At 42.9% G+C, this 17,014-nt stretch overlaps 1 protein-coding gene across 1 annotated transcript in view; it reads left to right on the top strand.

Annotated features, from left to right (window-relative positions):
• Positions 1 to 54: 54 nt before the first annotated feature.
• The window catches only part of Acp1 (acid phosphatase 1), a 20,138-nt gene continuing 3,178 nt past the window's right edge, over positions 55 to 17,014 (top strand). The window contains exons 1-6 of the mRNA XM_021202479.2: positions 55 to 154; positions 7,055 to 7,128; positions 7,214 to 7,327; positions 15,451 to 15,512; positions 16,701 to 16,806; positions 16,969 to 17,012. Coding sequence (XP_021058138.2) covers positions 112 to 154; positions 7,055 to 7,128; positions 7,214 to 7,327; positions 15,451 to 15,512; positions 16,701 to 16,806; positions 16,969 to 17,012 — 443 coding nt within the window. The 5' untranslated portion in view covers positions 55 to 111. The remainder of the gene's footprint in view (positions 155 to 7,054; positions 7,129 to 7,213; positions 7,328 to 15,450; positions 15,513 to 16,700; positions 16,807 to 16,968; positions 17,013 to 17,014) is intronic.

The following is a 17,014-nucleotide window of genomic DNA, read 5'->3' as shown; positions in this document are numbered from 1 at the left end:
CGGCGTGCGAACGTGGGGCGGCGGACTGCGCATGTCCACGGTCCGAACCCTGGCAGTGCGCATGCGCCTTGTCCCTACGCGGTGTCTGGGCGCCGGGGTCTGCACGGAAACATGGCAGAGGTTGGGTCCAAGTCAGTGCTGTTCGTGTGTCTCGGTAAGGACTCGCCGTCTTAAGGGTCTTTTTCTTTGGGACCCTGAAATGCTCTCCCTGTTAAGCTTCTGAACAAGAGCACTGGGCGGAGGGAAGCAGATCAGAAGGCCTTGGCTGGGCCCGCGCCCCATCTTCTACTCTGAACCCGAGATCTCTGTAATTTTTGTCCCAGATCCTGCCCTTCCCAAGCCCATGTCCCCCTCCCGAGTGCCCTTCCACCACAAATCTTTGTGCTATTTCTCTCTCCCAAGCCTGTAGGCCCCTCTCACTTGCCCTTCCTCTTTTAAGTCTGAGAGTCGCCCATCATCTACTGTGGTAGTTACTTCCATATCTCCGTGCCGAAAATATCCAAGCAAAACAACTTTAGGGAGAACAGATTGGTTTGGACTCAGTTTCAGAGGTTCAGGCCCCTTTTGAATGATTGTTGATTCTATGCTTGTGGCGAGGCAAGGCATCATGGTCCTTAAGGGTGTCCAGAGCATGAGTCAGAGGCTACTTGTGCCTGTGGACAGGAATCACAGAAGGGGGAACATGGAGGTAGAGGGCAAGACAAGCGTCAGCCCCAAGAGCACGCATCGGGATGTATTTTCTTCTGCTCAGCCGCACTTGTATTTTTCATTGCCTCCCAGTAATTTCCTCATATTGTGAATCCTGGATTAAACCGTTGACTAGATCAGAGCCCTTATGGTCACATCCTCTGGGGATATGCCATCACCGACGTCCTGAGAGTTGTGTTTTTCTAATCAGTCAAGGTCTCAATGACGATAAATCACATTCCTGTCATTCCCTCGAGCTCTTGTCCTTCACCTAACTTGTTTTTCTTCCTTTGAACCCTCTCACCTGCTAACTGGCCCAGGTGGCTTCATATCTGTAGTGTAGTGTGACTCTCTAAGCTGACCCCTTCTATTAGAACAGCTGGAGTTCTTGCCGAACACCCCCCCCCCCTGCGCGCGCGCGCGCACCCCCTCCTCCCCATTGTGCCAAGGTGAGCCTAGGTTACAGGAAGACCATTCTGTGACAGCAGTGTTCCAAACAGGTTTGTTTGATGTCATCCTTGGGTCACAGTTGCTGTGGTTCTCAGCCAGTCTCTATTCTTTAGGTCTCTTTGAAACCTTGGTTTTCAGTCCTTGGGACAATTACTAATGCTACATGAAAAGCAGTTTGTTTTTAAATGAATAATCTTTCAAGTACCTTCAAGTACACAGAATTTCCAATCTCAGAATTTCAACCTTGAGTCTCCTTATGTAATTCTCTTTTCAGAGTTCTTTCCTCATTGCCTCCTCCCTGAGGGGCAAGGGTTAAATTGTTAACAGTCCAGTTATTTGCCTTTTGTCCTCTGCTTTTCCTACAGAGTGGCACTCCTCTTTAGGCTAGAAGTCTGCCAAGACTTTCTGTCCACCTCGCTTTATCTATCCCACCCACCTGTGGGGACTGCCCTTAAGAAAAACTGTTGCTGTCCTATGCCTTGATCATATGGTTAACTTTACTGGGTACCTTAATGTTAGGATTTGCTTGAAAAGCCATATATTTTATAAAGTCAAAATGAAGAAAAGAAAGTCAAGGATTTTCATCCCAGACGGTTAGTCACTTCCTTTTATCCCCCCTGTAGAGATATTTTATTCCACAAATTGTGTTTTTATTTGACATCCTATTGAGCTCTTAGGAAGAGTTATATGTCTTGTGGGCAATAGCTTTTTTCCCCTTTATCTTTCCACTTTCAGTACAAGGTAATGTGTGTGATAGTTACAAGATACCTGTACTAGGTTCTTTTTTTTTTTTTTTTTTACTAGGTTCTTTCTATGAAGGGCAAAGTAAAACTTTGGCCTTGTTTCACATTGCTTATTATAGTTATCTGTGCTGGTGTATTGCACCAACATGACTTGTAAAGGAAGTACATGCTTGCATATGTTTGACTTCAATATAATTCAGTATTTTGTTCTTGCCACTGGAGGTGCATGTAGTGGTGAACACTACAGATGACGTCCAGCTGTTCTGAAGCCGGTACTTGCCGATCACCATCAGTCAAGGAATGCCAGTGGCTTCATTCAGTTGGTGAGGTGTTCACTATGAGCTGAAGCAGAGTGGGAGCAGGGTGTAGTCTGTAGTCAGGACTCATCGGAAGGTGAGCAGTGAGCCGAGACATGAAGGTGGCAAGGAGCCTGTCTCTGCTCAGATGGCAGAGCATGAGGTTTCCAGGTAAAAGCTGTAACCAGGGAAGTCATGGTTTTAGAGACCAGGCAACCTTTCTCAGCCACCATTTCTTTGCCTGTGGGTACCAAACTTGGATCCTTCCAAATACGAGAAATGAGATCCTTATATATAACAGATACTTTAGGGCAGGGATCTGCACCCTCTTGTAAAGAGCTGGAGTGAATCCTTAAACTTCATGTGCTGAAAACTTAGTGTAGCCATAGCTTGGTTCTGTTCAGTAGAGCTCGTTCATGGATATCAGCATTGGGACTTGATACAGTTTTCACGTATTACAAGATTTTCTGCATTTGCATTACTTTTTAATAACCTAAAACTAAAAATTTGGTTACCCTTTTGGGCTGCATGTAAATGTGGGAGGCCAGGAATGGTTATTTCCGGGCCCCTGTTTGGAGTATGGCTACCATAGGAGGCTCTATGAAGACTCGGGTTTGCTCTGAGTGAGATAAGCCCTGGGAGGTCCAGAGCAGAGCTGGGGAGGGATATAATTTGCTCCACCTGCATTGTGGAGATTAGGCTGCAGGAGGCCCTGGGAGAAGCAGGATAGCCTTCGAGGTAAGATGTGTTGTAGTCATTTGCTAGTCCAGGGAAATTTGAGGGTGGTACAGATGCGTTCTACCGAGAGCCCCTTTGGAGCACTAGGAAAGCTCTTGTGTTTGAAATGCAAAAGTTTTGTTCCTTCAGAACCTTTCTTCAAACTTTTTAAGATTGAAGTTGTTTTAGCAAGATGAAGAGAGGAGCGTTTTGCTCAGTGAAGCTGAATGGGACCCAACAGAGGCAGGTGTGACCTCAGCCCTAGTCACAGTGGTTGTAAGAGAAGTAAGGCCATGTTTAAGTTTCCAGGACTTGTGGGAGTCAAACCACAAAGTGTTTTTCTCACGGCCAGTGTACTCACTCTTAATGTATATATGTATGTTTGTATTTATTCATTTTTGGTGGGGTCAGAGGTCTAACCTCAGCTATGTATTTTTTAATAACAATTTTAATAACATAAATTGGTAAGCTAGAGGCAAGTTATTAGCATTGAGAGTTCCCTTCCATTAATCTTGTAGCTTGTATGATTTGTAGTCTCTGTAGAGATAGGGTACTTTTAATCTGTACCTACATACCTTTAAATACAGCTCTCTGGGGGCAGGGTAGGAGTGAATATACTCAAATGATGAAATGGCCCACACTTTTACAAAGAAACAAGACTGTTACTTCGTATTTAGTGATAATTTTTCTTATATAGACGTCTTGCATTTTATTTTTACATGCTAAAATATTACACTTTGGTTACTTCTTAACTTCCAGAATAATAATGTTTATCCTAACCTGCTCATCACTGTTGGCTGTTGCCTGGATATGTGGTGTTGTGGCAAAAGCCTTTTGGGTAGTGAAACAGTGGTGATGGCAGTCTTTACAAAACAAAAACAAAAACAACAAAAAAACACCAGGACTAGGAAGATCTTAATCAGTAAAATTCTTGCCTTGTAAACATGAGGGGCCTGGGTTTTATTCCGAGAACCTATGCTTAAATAAAAGAAAAACAAAACAACAACAGCAGCAACATATTGTGCATGGTAACATACTTTTATCATCCCCACACTAGGTAGGTAGAGGCTGTTGGGTCCCTGAGCCTCCTGGCCGGCCAGCCTACCCTACCTACTAAGGTTACTCTTACACTAGTGAGAAACCCTCTCTCAAACCAGAGTGGACAGAGTGGACAACTTCTGAGGAATACCACCCCACATTGTCCCCTTTCGTTTGTATACACCTGCACGCTTGCACCCACACAAAGACATAGAAAAACCGGGCAGAAATTAGAATGTGGAAGGGAAACCTTCACAACCAGGGCTAGCACATGGAGGACATTTAAAATGAATTCCTGTCTTAGCTTTAATGGTTAGTTGATGAAACTGTTACTGCTATTACACACACACACACACACACACACACACACACACACACACACACACACGAAGCCAAGTACTTAGTTTTGTAGATATGGAAGGATGTGCAGTCATGGCAGGAACTGGTCCAGGGACCAGAGGATCCGTGTTTCATCACATCTTACAATGTCTGGTTGTGCATCAGAAGCCAGGAAATTTTGACCTCTCACATACAGTTTCTTGCTTGCTTAATTTTTCTTAATGTTAAGGTTTAGAGGATACACCCACATATGGTGTTTTGCCTTGCTTTGTACCTTAAACGAAGTCTCTCTCAGCCCATGCCTTCCCACCTCTTGCCCCTTAAGCCAAGCACAACTCCTCTGATAGAACATAGAACCTATAATTCCTCTAGTTTCCTGTTAGAAATATGAAGCCTAAAAATATTCTCCCTCTTCTCAAAAGCCTGTATGGCAGAGTGGATCCCACCCAAGGAGGAAAGCGTGAGACAGACAAACCTCACCTGCCTCCTACAGGCCTCCCTGCGTTTGTTTCATTAGGACGAGCCGCTTTGTTCAGTCACAGTTCTTATCAGACTTAGTCATAAAACTATATATGCTAACTTTCGTTTGACAAATGGGAGTGGGATAGTTTTTCCAACTCTTTGCCTCTTCAATCTGCAAGTTTTCCTGTCAGGTAAACTAATGAAATCTTGTGTGTTTTTCGCATATAACCCTGCTTACCAGAGCTGTCTGGGGTGATTTAAGCATGAGTGAGCATAGGAATCACACCTTAGACCATTTCCCAGTGGCTTTTTTTTTTTTTTTTCCGAGACAGGGTTTCTCTGTGTAGCCCTGGCTGTCCTGGAACTCTGTAGACCAGGCTGGCCTTGAACTCAGAAATCTGCCTGCCTCTGCCTCTCAAGTGCTGGGATTAAAGGTGTGCGCCACCATGCCCTGCAGGCTTTTTTTTTTTTTTTTTCCAATTTTTATTAGATATTTTCTTCATTTACATTTCAAATGCCACCCCGAAAGTCCCTTTTGCACATGCCAGCAAGATTTTGCTGAAAGGACCCTCTTGTGAGGCTATGCCAGTGCCTGGCAAATACAGAAGTGGATGCTCACAGTCATCTATAGGATGGAACACAGGGCCCCCAATGGAAGAGCTAGAGAAAGTACCCATTGGCTTTTTCATGCAACCTCCCAGAGTCTCACTGTCTTCCACCCTGAACTTTTCTGAACTTCCCACCTTGTAAGAGGAGGTTGTATCTTAAACAGCTTTCTATCTGCAGGCTTACCATTGTACTTGGCTCAAAAGTAGTAGGCATACAAGATAAGTGTGTTTGGTAAGCCACATTGCCAGAACCTTCAGGTTGTTCTCCCTGGATGCACAAAGTACAGACTTGGCGTGGGATTAGGGCTCCATGTCCCAGGCCCTGCCTTCTGTGTCTAGATGAATACAGCCTTCAGGTCCTCCCACAGTGCTATTTAAACTTCTTATCCTGGGGACATCAGCTCAAGCTTAGGCTCCCTGGCATGTTACTTAGCTTTGTGGAATCTTTATGTTTTTCTGGTCTCCTACCATTACAGCACAAGTTTACCAGCATTCATTATTGTTGTTGTTGTTTATCAGCATTCATTATTGTTATTATTATTATTATTGTGTCTTATGTCTTTTCAGTGTATGAGCCTGCTTTTTTGTTTATCTGCTTGCAGAGCTAAGATGTCATTTGTCTTTCTTGGTGTAGTAAGGAATTTGGTTCTTGACCAAATGGGCTCTTAGAAAGTCCTCCTTGATTTCCCTGGTATTTTGTTGGAGTGATGGACTATCTCTTAACACCTGGAGGCCCCATAGTTTGTGTTTTGGGGGGACTCCTGTGGATCCTGAGTCATGGAGACCCCATAGTTTGTGTTTTTGGGGCTCGTGTGGGTCCTGAGTCATGGAGGCCCCATAGTTTGTGTTGGGGGCTCATGTGGGTCCTGAGTCATTACCTTCTCACATTTAGCTAGGAGCTCTGAATATCAGTACTATGCTGAGCTTCCTAGCTTGGCAGTAGTACTGTCAGCGTATTGTCAGTCAATGACAGGAGGGTTAGGTGTCCCCAAGGACAAGAAGACTTAGTATTTGGTCCTCCAGAATAAATTTTCCCTTCTTCCATCTATCCAATCTGTGCCTTTTTATGAGTTATGACTATACTGCTTATCTGAATTCTGTGGTCATTCTTAGGAATCACCAAACATGACAGTCATGGGAAGGGAAGGCAGATTTGTAGCCAACTAGTATGGGACTCCTGACCTATTTGTTGATGTCAGAAGTTGGGGCAGACAAGAGGAACCTTTCCCTGTTCCTCCAGCTGGCTAACTCATGGGGACCATAGTCTTCTTGGGACAGGGCTTTACATATGATTACTTAGTAAAGCTTGTATTGCATTGCCTTGTGTTTTGTTTTGAAGTATTACTAGTCTTTATTATATATGGTATACTTAAAAATACCTATTTCTGTTCTATTATACTTTATTTTAAATGTAGCTGATTGCAACTTACTTCATTGATTTCAAGATTTGGTCTTGGTTCATTGCTAGTGAAAATTGATTTGAGTTTTACTTGCTTTCTTGCTGTTTAGTTACCTCAGCCATTCTGTCAGGACCATGAATCTGGTTTGATTACCTGTTCTGTCAGGGAATTCTGTACTTTATCTTGCCAACCTTAGACACAGGCACTGGGCATCCACTTTGGGAGTAGTCCACCCAATCTTTGGGCCAAGAATTTGTATCTACCTTTCTGTCACAGCTAATAACCTCTATATGTCTTCTCCCTCTCTTTTTAAGGTAACATTTGCCGGTCACCCATTGCAGAAGCAGTATTCAGAAAATTGGTAACTGATGAAAAGGTTTCAGATAATGTGAGTACCATTCTGTAGTGTGACAAGTCCAGACTGGATCCCTTTGGGCAGCAAGGTGCCAGAACACTTCTTTTCTCTCCTGCAGTGGAGGATAGACAGTGCGGCTACATCCACCTATGAAGTGGGGAACCCTCCTGACTATCGAGGGCAGAACTGCATGAGAAAACATGGCATCCACATGCAGCACATTGCACGGCAGGTACCGTACTGGAGCTTGACATATGTTTTGTGTTACAGTGGGCCATTGACAGCAGCGCCGTTTCTGACTGGAACGTGGGCCGGCCCCCAGACCCAAGAGCTGTCAGCTGCCTAAGAAATCATGGCATTAGCACAGCCCATAAGGCAAGACAGGTAGAAAAGATCTTGTTTAATTTCTACTACATAGAATCCCATAACTTGAGAGTCTGACCACCCTGTGTGTTGCAGCATGTATTTGGTTGGGGGCAACTAACTTGCTGCCTGTGTAGTTGTGGAAGATTTAGATGACCTTGGGTAACTTGTTAAAGTACAGATAAAAGGCATAAACCATAGTGAGACAATGTTTGCTGTGATCCAGACTTGGCTCTGGTCTTCATTTTGTTACCATGTACAGACTCTTTGGCTACACATTTCTGCTTATGCTACTAGTTTGTTAGTACATATGTCTTTTCTACTTTAAAGTACCTTAAACATATAGAAGAACTTTAGTGCTGTTGTTAACATTTGTCTGTCTTGAAGACTGGAATTAAAAACAAACTCTTTAGTTACAGACGAAGATAGTGTTGTATCCATATTAACAGAAGATGCAGCATGTTGTATTTCTTTGAGTTCCTTATTGAAATTAATTTCTTTGAGTTCCTTATTGAAATTAAGTTGTTCATTGACCCTTTTTTGCTGATCTCATTGAGCAGAAGGTGAAAGATTTTATATCATATGTTCATTTAGATCATTTCAGGCTTTTGCATACGTGGCCAATCTGCCGCTGTCTGGGGAGCGTGGACTGACTTTGAGTGGCCAATCAAAACTGTAAGACATGTGGCTCTTTTTCCTCTGCTCAGTGTGTAACAAACGCAGATGGAATATTTTAAATTCCCAGGCCTTGAAAAACAAAGTGAGAAACTTCCTCCAGAGCAGTTGTAATAATTAGCTTTAGGAGTAAGATTTCCATAGAATCTTTGTTTCTTTTATGTTGTTTTTAAGAAAAAGTTCTCAACTGTTGTTTTTTATTGTCTTTGGCTTTTCATTTCCAAAGCACTAGTAAAGAATACTCTGTATGTCAGGATCACATTTTCCTTATGTTCTTTCTCTTTACTAATTGCCACACTTTATGCAAATAACTATTTTAGTATTTTATTTTTCTAATCTATCAACTTAGGTTTGTGAATGGCATATGGTTAAGGGAACTTTTAGCATGGCCGACTGGAGAACTGCCCCTGCTGGTCAAGTGTGCTCACGTGTCCCCGTTTTCAGTGTCCTGTCATCAGCTTCTCCATGGACTGAGTCCATCTCCAAGGTTGCTTGGCCACTTCTCCCCTCTTGTGCAGAGGTCACTCCCAAAGTTTCACTGTGCGTTTTAACATTTTAGGAGTAGGATCATTTGTGCTTTGTGTTGTTGAGTCAGGGTCACACTGGCACTTGAGGCAGTCCTCGTTGGTTCAGCTTCCCCAGGCTGGAATTTGCAGGTCTGCCCGATGTCCCTGGCATAGCAGTGAAATCCATGCACACATAGCATCGTTTCCATGTCGCTGCTAAGTGTTACAGCAGTTTACCCTGGGCAGGGTTAAGTGCTGTATTGTTCTACCTGTTGTACCTCTGCTGGACACGTGGCTTCTGTTGTGAGAGTCTGTGGGCAGTGGCACCACAGATGGAGCCATCTAATGGGTTCATAGCCAGCGTCTGTATCTATACCTCACCAAATGCACAGAGCATGTCTTCTTGTCTTTAAGAAGTGTGTGTGTCTATTGCATATGCCAGCAAGATTTTGCTGACAGGACCCTGATATAGCATACAGAAGTGGATGCTCACAGTCATCTATAGGATGGAAAATAGGGCCCCCAATGAAGGCGCTAGAGAAAGTACCCAAGGAACTAAAGGGGTCTGCAACCCTATAGGTGGAACAACAATATGAACTAACCAGTACCCCCAGAACTGTGTCTCTAGCTGCATATGTAGCAGGGGATGGCCTAGTCGGCCATCATTGGGAGGAGAGACCCTTGGTCTTGTGAAGATCATATGTCCCAGTACAGGGGAATGCCAGGGCCGGGAAGCGGGAGTGGGTGGGTTGGAGAGCAGGGAGGGGGGAGGGTATAGGGAACTTTCAGGATAGCACTTGAAATGTAAATGAAAAAAATATCTAATAAAAAAAAAGAATTGTGTGTAAAAAAATTGATGGTGTCTCTAGTTTGGAAAATTGATCTGATTGATTGCTTTTGCTTTTTTTAAAATTTTTTAACCAATTTATTAACATTGACATTTATGTTTTCATACTTTAAAAAATTTTCAAAAATCATTTAATTATTTAATTATTTAATTATTTAGGCTCCACATTTTATTCCCCTCCCAGTCCACCCTTTGACTGTTCCACATCTCAAACCTCCTCCCCACCCTTCTGTTTCCATGAGGATGTCCCCATTCCCACCCCCTCACCCCACCTGACCCTGACCTCTAAACTCCCTGGGGCCTCCAGTCTCTTGAGGGTTAGGTGCATCATCCCTGACTGAACCCAGACCTGGCAGTCCTCTGCTGTATGTGTGTTGGGGGCTTCATGTCAGCTGGGGTATGCTGTCTGGTTGGTGGTCCAGTGTTTGAGAGATCTCAGGGGTCCAGGTTAATTGAGACTGCTGGTCCTCCTACAGGTTTGCCCTTCTCCTCAGCTTCTTTCAGCTTTTCCCTAATTCAACTGCAGGGGTCAGCAGCTTCTGTCCATTGGTTGGGTGCAAATATCTGCATATGACTCAGCTGCTTGTTGGGTTTTTTGGAGGGCAGTCATGCTAGGTCCCTTTTTGTGAGCGCTCTGTAGCCTCAGTAATAGTGTCAGGCCTTGGGACCTCTCCTTGATCTGGATCCTACTTTGGGCCCGTTGCTGGACCTTCTTTTCCTCGGGCTTCTCTCCATTTCCATCTCTGCAGTTCTTTCAGACAAGATCACTTATGGGTCAGAGATGTGACTGTGGGGTGGCAACTCCATCCCTCACTTTATGCCCTGTCTCTCTGCTGGAGGTGGGCTCTACAAGTTCCTCCCCTCTGTAGGGCATTTCATCTAAGATCCCTCCGTTTACGTTCTTAGAGTCTCTCACCTCCCAGGTCTCTGGTACATTCTGGAGGGTCCCCTCAACCTCCTACCTCCTGACTTTGAGGTTGCCTGCTTCCATTCTTTCTGCTGGCCTTCAGGGATTCAGTCCTTTCCCCCTCACCTAATACCACATCATGATTTCCCCCACCCCTACCCCCACCCAATCCCTCCCTCAATCCCTCCCTCCGCCTTTGTGATTGCTTTCTTCTCTCTCCCAAGTAGAACCGAGGCGTCCTCACTGGGCCCTTCAGCTTGTTGACCTTTTTGAGTTCTGTGGACTGCATCTTGGGTATTCTGTACTTTTTTTTTTTTTCTCTTTTCTTTTTTCTTTTGGTTAATATCCGCTTATTAGTACATACCATGCATGTCATCTTGGGTCTGAGTTACATCACTCAGGATGATAATATTTTCTAGTTCCATCCATTTGCTTGCAAAACTCATGATGTCCTCGATCTTAATAGCTGAGTAGTATTCCACTGAGTAAATGAACCACATTTTCTGTATCCATTCTTATGATGTGGGACTTCTGGGTCATTTCCAGCTTCTGGCTATCACAAATAAGGCTGCTATGAACATAGTGGCACAAGTGTCCCTGTGGCATGGTGGGGCATCTTGTGGGTATATTCCCAAGAGTGGTATTGCTGGGCGTTCAGGTAGATTTATTACCAATTTCCTGAGGAACTTCCAAAACTTTCCAGAACTTTTGACTTCCAGAGTGGTTGTACTAGTTTGCAATCCCACCAGCAATGGAGGAGTGTGATATATCTCTTTTTTTCTGGCTGTTGGTTTTTCTTCTGGTCTACAGTTAAGCAGCTTTGCTGTGGGAGACCAAAGCATGCTTTTTGAACTGGGACTTGATGCTTTTTAACCAGTTTTTGGGAAATTAGGCTTTACTTTTTTTTTTTTTTTTGAGAGGCAGCTTTTATGTATATTGGACTGTACTGGATAACTTTGTGTCAACTTGACACAGCTGGAGTTATCACAGAGAAAGGAGCTTCAGTTGGGGAAATGCCTCCATGAGATCCAGCTGTAAGGCATTTTCTCAATTAGTGATCAAGAGGGGAGGGCCCCTTGTGGGTGGTGTCATCTCTGGGTTGGTAGTCTTGGGTTCCATAAGAGAGTGGACTGAGCAAGCCAGTGGAGGCAAGCCAGTAAAGAACATCCTCTATGGCTTCTGCATCAGCTCCTGCTTTCTGACCTGCTTGAGTTCCAGTCCTGCATCCTTTGGTGATCAAAAGCAGTATGGAAATGTAAGCCAAATAAACCCTTTCCTCCCCAACTTGCTTCTTGGTCATGATGTTTGTGCAGGAATAGAAACCCTGACTAAAACATGGACATAAACTCTTTCTGTTCTTTCTCCTGTTTGCGTCCTGTTACTCTGTTCTTATTACAAGGTTTCCTGCTGATCAGCTCTCTGTCCTGCTAACGTTCTTACCGACAGACTGTTTTAAGTTTCGTTTGATCTTCTTGTAGTTGTAGTTTTCTGGTGAAACTTAGCCTCTTACAGGTTTCTGGACGTCACCCTGTTAACTGTTACTTTAGAATCATTCCTTTGACAGTCTCATACTTGTGCATAGTATGTTTGCTCCTATTCACTTATGTTTTCTTTTATCTCCTCCTCCTCCCCCAGATTCCTTCTTCCTGACATACCTTTCTCCATGTCTGTGTGTGTGTGTCCATTCATCCCACCAAGTTTAATTAGCATTATTTGCATGCCTATGATGTGGGGCTGTTCACTGGACAGTAGGTAACTTACCATTGGCTACACCAGGGAAGAAAAATTATCCCCTCAACTAAGGGTAAGACCTCATGTACCCCTCCCTCATTCTCGCCAGAATATTGATGGGCTCCATGTTTTGTAGGGAACAAAAGCTGTTGTGAATTCACAAGTGAACATATTCTTAGTATTTTAAGTAAGGTCTGCTAATGCCTTTCTGGGTCATTTCTGAGCCTGCACTTTTCCCCTTTTTGGAGAACTGGGAATTATGCCTTAGGAGGAGCCTGGTACATGCTTATATGCAGGTGATCTGCTACTAAGCTGTTTCCCCAGCATTATTTAGTTTTTATTTTGACAGTTTCACTCTAGCCTGAGCTAGCCTTGAACATGATTTTCCTGCTTCTTTTTCATGAAGAACTGAAATTATAGGCCTGTATCACTAGGCCTGGCAAGTTGGCTTTCTTCTTGATTTTTCTGTGTGGTGCCCTTTTGGTGCTGTGTAAATAATCACAGTGCCTTTGAAAGATCACATTTTCACCACCGTTGCTGTGTGGACACTGGCAGATATTGCCAGATACAGGGTCTTAGTAGGATTGCAGACTTGGAGAACCTCTGAGTACCCTTCTGCTGCTGGGCCTCAGGATGGCATGGACTGCTCACCTGCAGGGCAGGAGCAGCTCAGAGCATAGAATGTGGGCTTTCTTTACTGAGTGCACATAACTTCTCATTGGTCTCTTGAGCTTTTTGCTCCGGCAAGAGAGGGCTTGGTCAGGTCAGGTGGAACAACCTACAGTAACTCTCATTTTCTGGACCTGTGTTCTTCTAAGTAAGCTTCACTGTCCTGCCAGGCCTGGCCCCAGTTTCTTCTCCATTGTCCCAGGCATCCAGGCAGGTAGGGCCCTGCTTTTCCACCATGGACTTTGCCTGGCTCTCTTTGCTCTTGAGGAAGCTTCTAGGCCCTTGAGATCATTGGCGTCTCATTGGTGTCTCCGTCCTGGTGGCCCTTTGTGTAGGACTCAGTGTGTGTGACTGTAGCCTCTAGCCCTTGCCTACTCAGATGTGGTCTAGTATCAAGCACTAGTACTCAAGAGTGAGCCACAGATCCTTTGGAAGCATTCCTAAATTGCACATAGCTTCACCTTACATGGTGTATCCTAATAGAACCCAGTGCAGAGGCAAGTAAGAAAATCTGTCTGACAATGCCATTTCCTGAAGTGAAAATTAAAAACATCCGTGGGCTAGAGCAGTGTCTCAGTGGCTAAGAGTACTTCCTCTTCCATAGGACAAGACTTCAAACACACACACACACACAGAGAGAGAGAGAGAGAGAGAGAGAGAGAGAGAGAGAGAGAGAGAGAAACATCTTAACAAAAAGCCCATAGCTATAAGGGGTTTTTATTTTTTAAAAGAGTAAACATTTATTTTTATTTTATGTGTATGAGTACTTTACCTGCAAGGATGCAGACCACATTTGTGCAGTGCTTGCAGAGGCTAGAAGAGGGGTGTCAGTCCCTGAAACAGGAATTACAGACAGTTGTGAGACGTCATGTGGGGACTGGGCACTAAACCTGGGTCCTTTGCAGTAGCAGCACATACCTTTAACCACTGAGCCATTTCTCTAGTCCTGGGTTTGCATTTTTTTTTAATTAAGAAAAAATTGATTTTGTTTTAGTTTTAGCAGTGATAAAAACCTCCTAAATGGGCTGTTTGAACTTAAATGCTTCAGAGGTTAAAGAGCTCTTGCCTATAATGACTTGAGAGAGAACTCTGGGAGGGTCCAAGCAGGTAAGGTCCACCATAGGAACTCAACGGGAGGTGATCTGTCTTCTGTGGCTGTATTCCTGTCATGCTGCTCTAGTGTGCCAGGGGTTCTCAGAATTTTGGAGAAGAATCTTGGTTTCTGTGTAGCTTTTCTAATAATGGGATTAGTTTGCCCTGAGTTTCACTGTGCATTTTCCATGACATACGTTCTAGCTGCTCTTCTTTCTCAGTTATTTTCTTTCTTTCTTTCTTTCTTTCTTTCTTTCTTTCTTTCTTTCTTTCTGTCTGTCTGTCTGTCTGTCTGTCTGTCTGTCTGTCTGTCTGTCTTTCTCTTTCTTTCTTTCTTTCTTTCTTTCTTTCTTTCTTTCTTTCAATTATAGAATAGAGTTTATTAGGGGCATGGGAAGAGGAGTTAAGAGGGTAGTAGAGACAGAAAAGGGGGGGATGAAAGAAGAGAAGTAGAGGAGAAGAGGCCAGCCTTGAGCATGTGGAGAGAGGGGAGAAGGAAATGGGAACAGCGGGAGGAAGGGAAAAGCAATAGCAAGAGAAAACGAGATAGCAAGAACTTTCTCAGTTATTTTAAAATCCAAAAATCCTGTATGGTTAGACTCTGTAAGTCAGTAAGCGGTACATTTTTTAGGACAAATTAATTATAATAAGTCCAAAATTGATGCTAAGCTATTCTTCATAACTTGAAAAAAATAACATATTTTATATGATAGTATTTGTTTAATGTCTTTGAAATAAATTATGAGCCTTGGGTCTTGGGGATATTAAAACAATACAGTCCTTTGTGATTATTTAAATGCTATGCTAATAGTATATGGAAGTGCATACTAAAAGCTAAAATGTCTCATTTTTAATAGAGTAACAAGCAAGTGACCATTTTTATTACTGTTTGGTTATAGTCATTGTTCTTTTAACCCTGGTTTTTCCTGGATAGTCAAAATCTAGAAGGTAAATTACAACTACATTTAAGGGAGCTTATATGTCTTAAACTATGTGGTGCTAGAAACAAGTACATGATGAAGACCTCTGGGGTCTTCCATGTTAGCTTTAGACGGCCTTGCACTCAGGGAGCCTTTACACTCTGAGAATCAGTTAATCTCCCTCTTCTGAGGCCTTGTGTCTCCTCTCTGCCTCACTTTCGTTGAGAGTATTATTCTTCTTCATAGGGTGGCCTCACAAGAACAATGATCTGTTCCTTAGTTAATCTGTGTTCCCAAAGCCTAAGGCAGTCATAGACTGTTGAAAATAGTGGAGGTGACTTTATGATATGAGATTACATCTTACTGAGGAGCCAAAACTAACAACAAACTTTATGTCCATGTTTTATATTTCTGATTATTTCAAAGAATCTTTTACAAAATTATTTTTCAATAAAGTTTTGGAAATAGCATTGATTGTATTTTAACTTAAAATATACCCTAAATTGTGTATTTTGTTAAAATTCCAGTTGATAAGTGAACATAGAATTAGGTTAATGAGTTAACATGTAATTACATGTTTGTTTGTTTTTTCAACTACAGTTTTGTATGGATATAATCACTGTTTTTTTGACTTTTTAATTGTAGATTACAAAAGAGGATTTTGCCACATTCGATTATATACTATGTATGGATGAAAGCAATCTGAGGTAATCATATATATTTGTTTTTTTGATAAAGGGTTTCTTTGTCTGCCCTATAACTCACTCTGTAGACCTGGCCTTGAACTCGGGTATACCTATCACTGCCTCCTGAGTGCCAGGATTAAAGGTGAGCACTACCATGTCCAGTTTATGCAGTAATCATATTTTACAGAGTAGTTCTGTCCTCTCAATTGTGTTATAGGCCCAACAAGTTGCCCAGAATGATTTTCTATTGTCTTTACTGTTTTTATGTACAAGGTTGATTACAACCTAGAGTTACTCAGGAGGGCAGGAAGACCAAGTATGATTATCTCAGAGATCTGTTTACAAAGGTGTGTCTTCTAAAAGAGACACTTCAGCCAATAGATGAATGGACATGGAGACCAGTTGGTTTGGGGCTCTAGGTGTGGAGGTGACTGGTCACTGATTCTGTTGGATGCTGTAACAGATGAGGGTCTCTTGTATCCTATTTCTGTGTAATTGCTACACTCCAGAGTGAGAGGTCTGACAAGACAGACCTCACTGAGTTTATGGTTTTTGGGCCACCACACTGATGGGCTAGGGGTTAAGTAGCAATGATTGAGTCTAAAACTGAGGTGGTCTGCAAGTCCACACTCCTCATCAGTAAATTTACTTTATTACCAAGGAAGAAATTGAGGAACTATGGACTTAAATCACTTCCCTGGGTTCATGGGATGAATGAGTGGGGGTATAGAAGAGCCTAAAACCATAGCTGCTGCTACCATGGCCTGCATGCTCTCCACTAAACTTACTTGCCATCACACTTGGTCCTGGCCTCGCTCAGCTGTCCTGTACCAAGTACATCTTCCCCCTGTCTTCACTTGCCCTGAACATTGTCCATCCTGTCCCTTTGTCTTGGGATGTGGTACACATGGTCTTTTTGAGTTCTTTTCTGGCATTTTATGTATCTGAAGTGTTACCATTTTTATATCAAAATACATTTCACAGAAGAAAACTTTATTATGTGAGTTAAAGATACACATTTTGGGTATCAGAATCAGTACACTGGCATACAGCTGCAGGAGTCCCATAGGTCTGCAGAGTGTTCTGTTTCATTTCAAATCAGGTTGCACTGTTGTATTTTGATAGGATATTTCATAAACCCTGAGCAGATGTCCCTGTTTAACTTAAAACCATAGATCAGAAATCTAAGTTCATGTTTCGATTTTACAGAGAGCTGAATAGAAAAAGTAATCAAGTTAAAAACTGCAAAGCTAAAATTGAGCTACTCGGGAGCTATGATCCACAGAAACAACTCATTATTGAAGATCCCTATTATGTAAGTACATTTCAGGTTTGGAGCCTCTGTTAAGATGGGCAGGATGTATTCTGTGGTATTAAATGAGCAGGATGTATTCTGTGGTATTAAATGTCAGGTTTGGGTCTTCGGAGGACACTGTCATCATAAACCATTGCTGGTTTTCTTTTTATGTCCTTGCAGGGCAATGACTCTGACTTCGAGGTGGTGTACCAGCAGTGCCTTAGGT

Source organism: Mus pahari, chromosome 7 (genome assembly GCF_900095145.1).
Source record: "Mus pahari chromosome 7, PAHARI_EIJ_v1.1, whole genome shotgun sequence".
NCBI classification, from domain to species: domain Eukaryota; kingdom Metazoa; phylum Chordata; class Mammalia; order Rodentia; family Muridae; genus Mus; species Mus pahari.
Note: the sequence above shows the minus strand (reverse complement) of the source record. Positions and strands in the feature narration are given on the sequence as shown.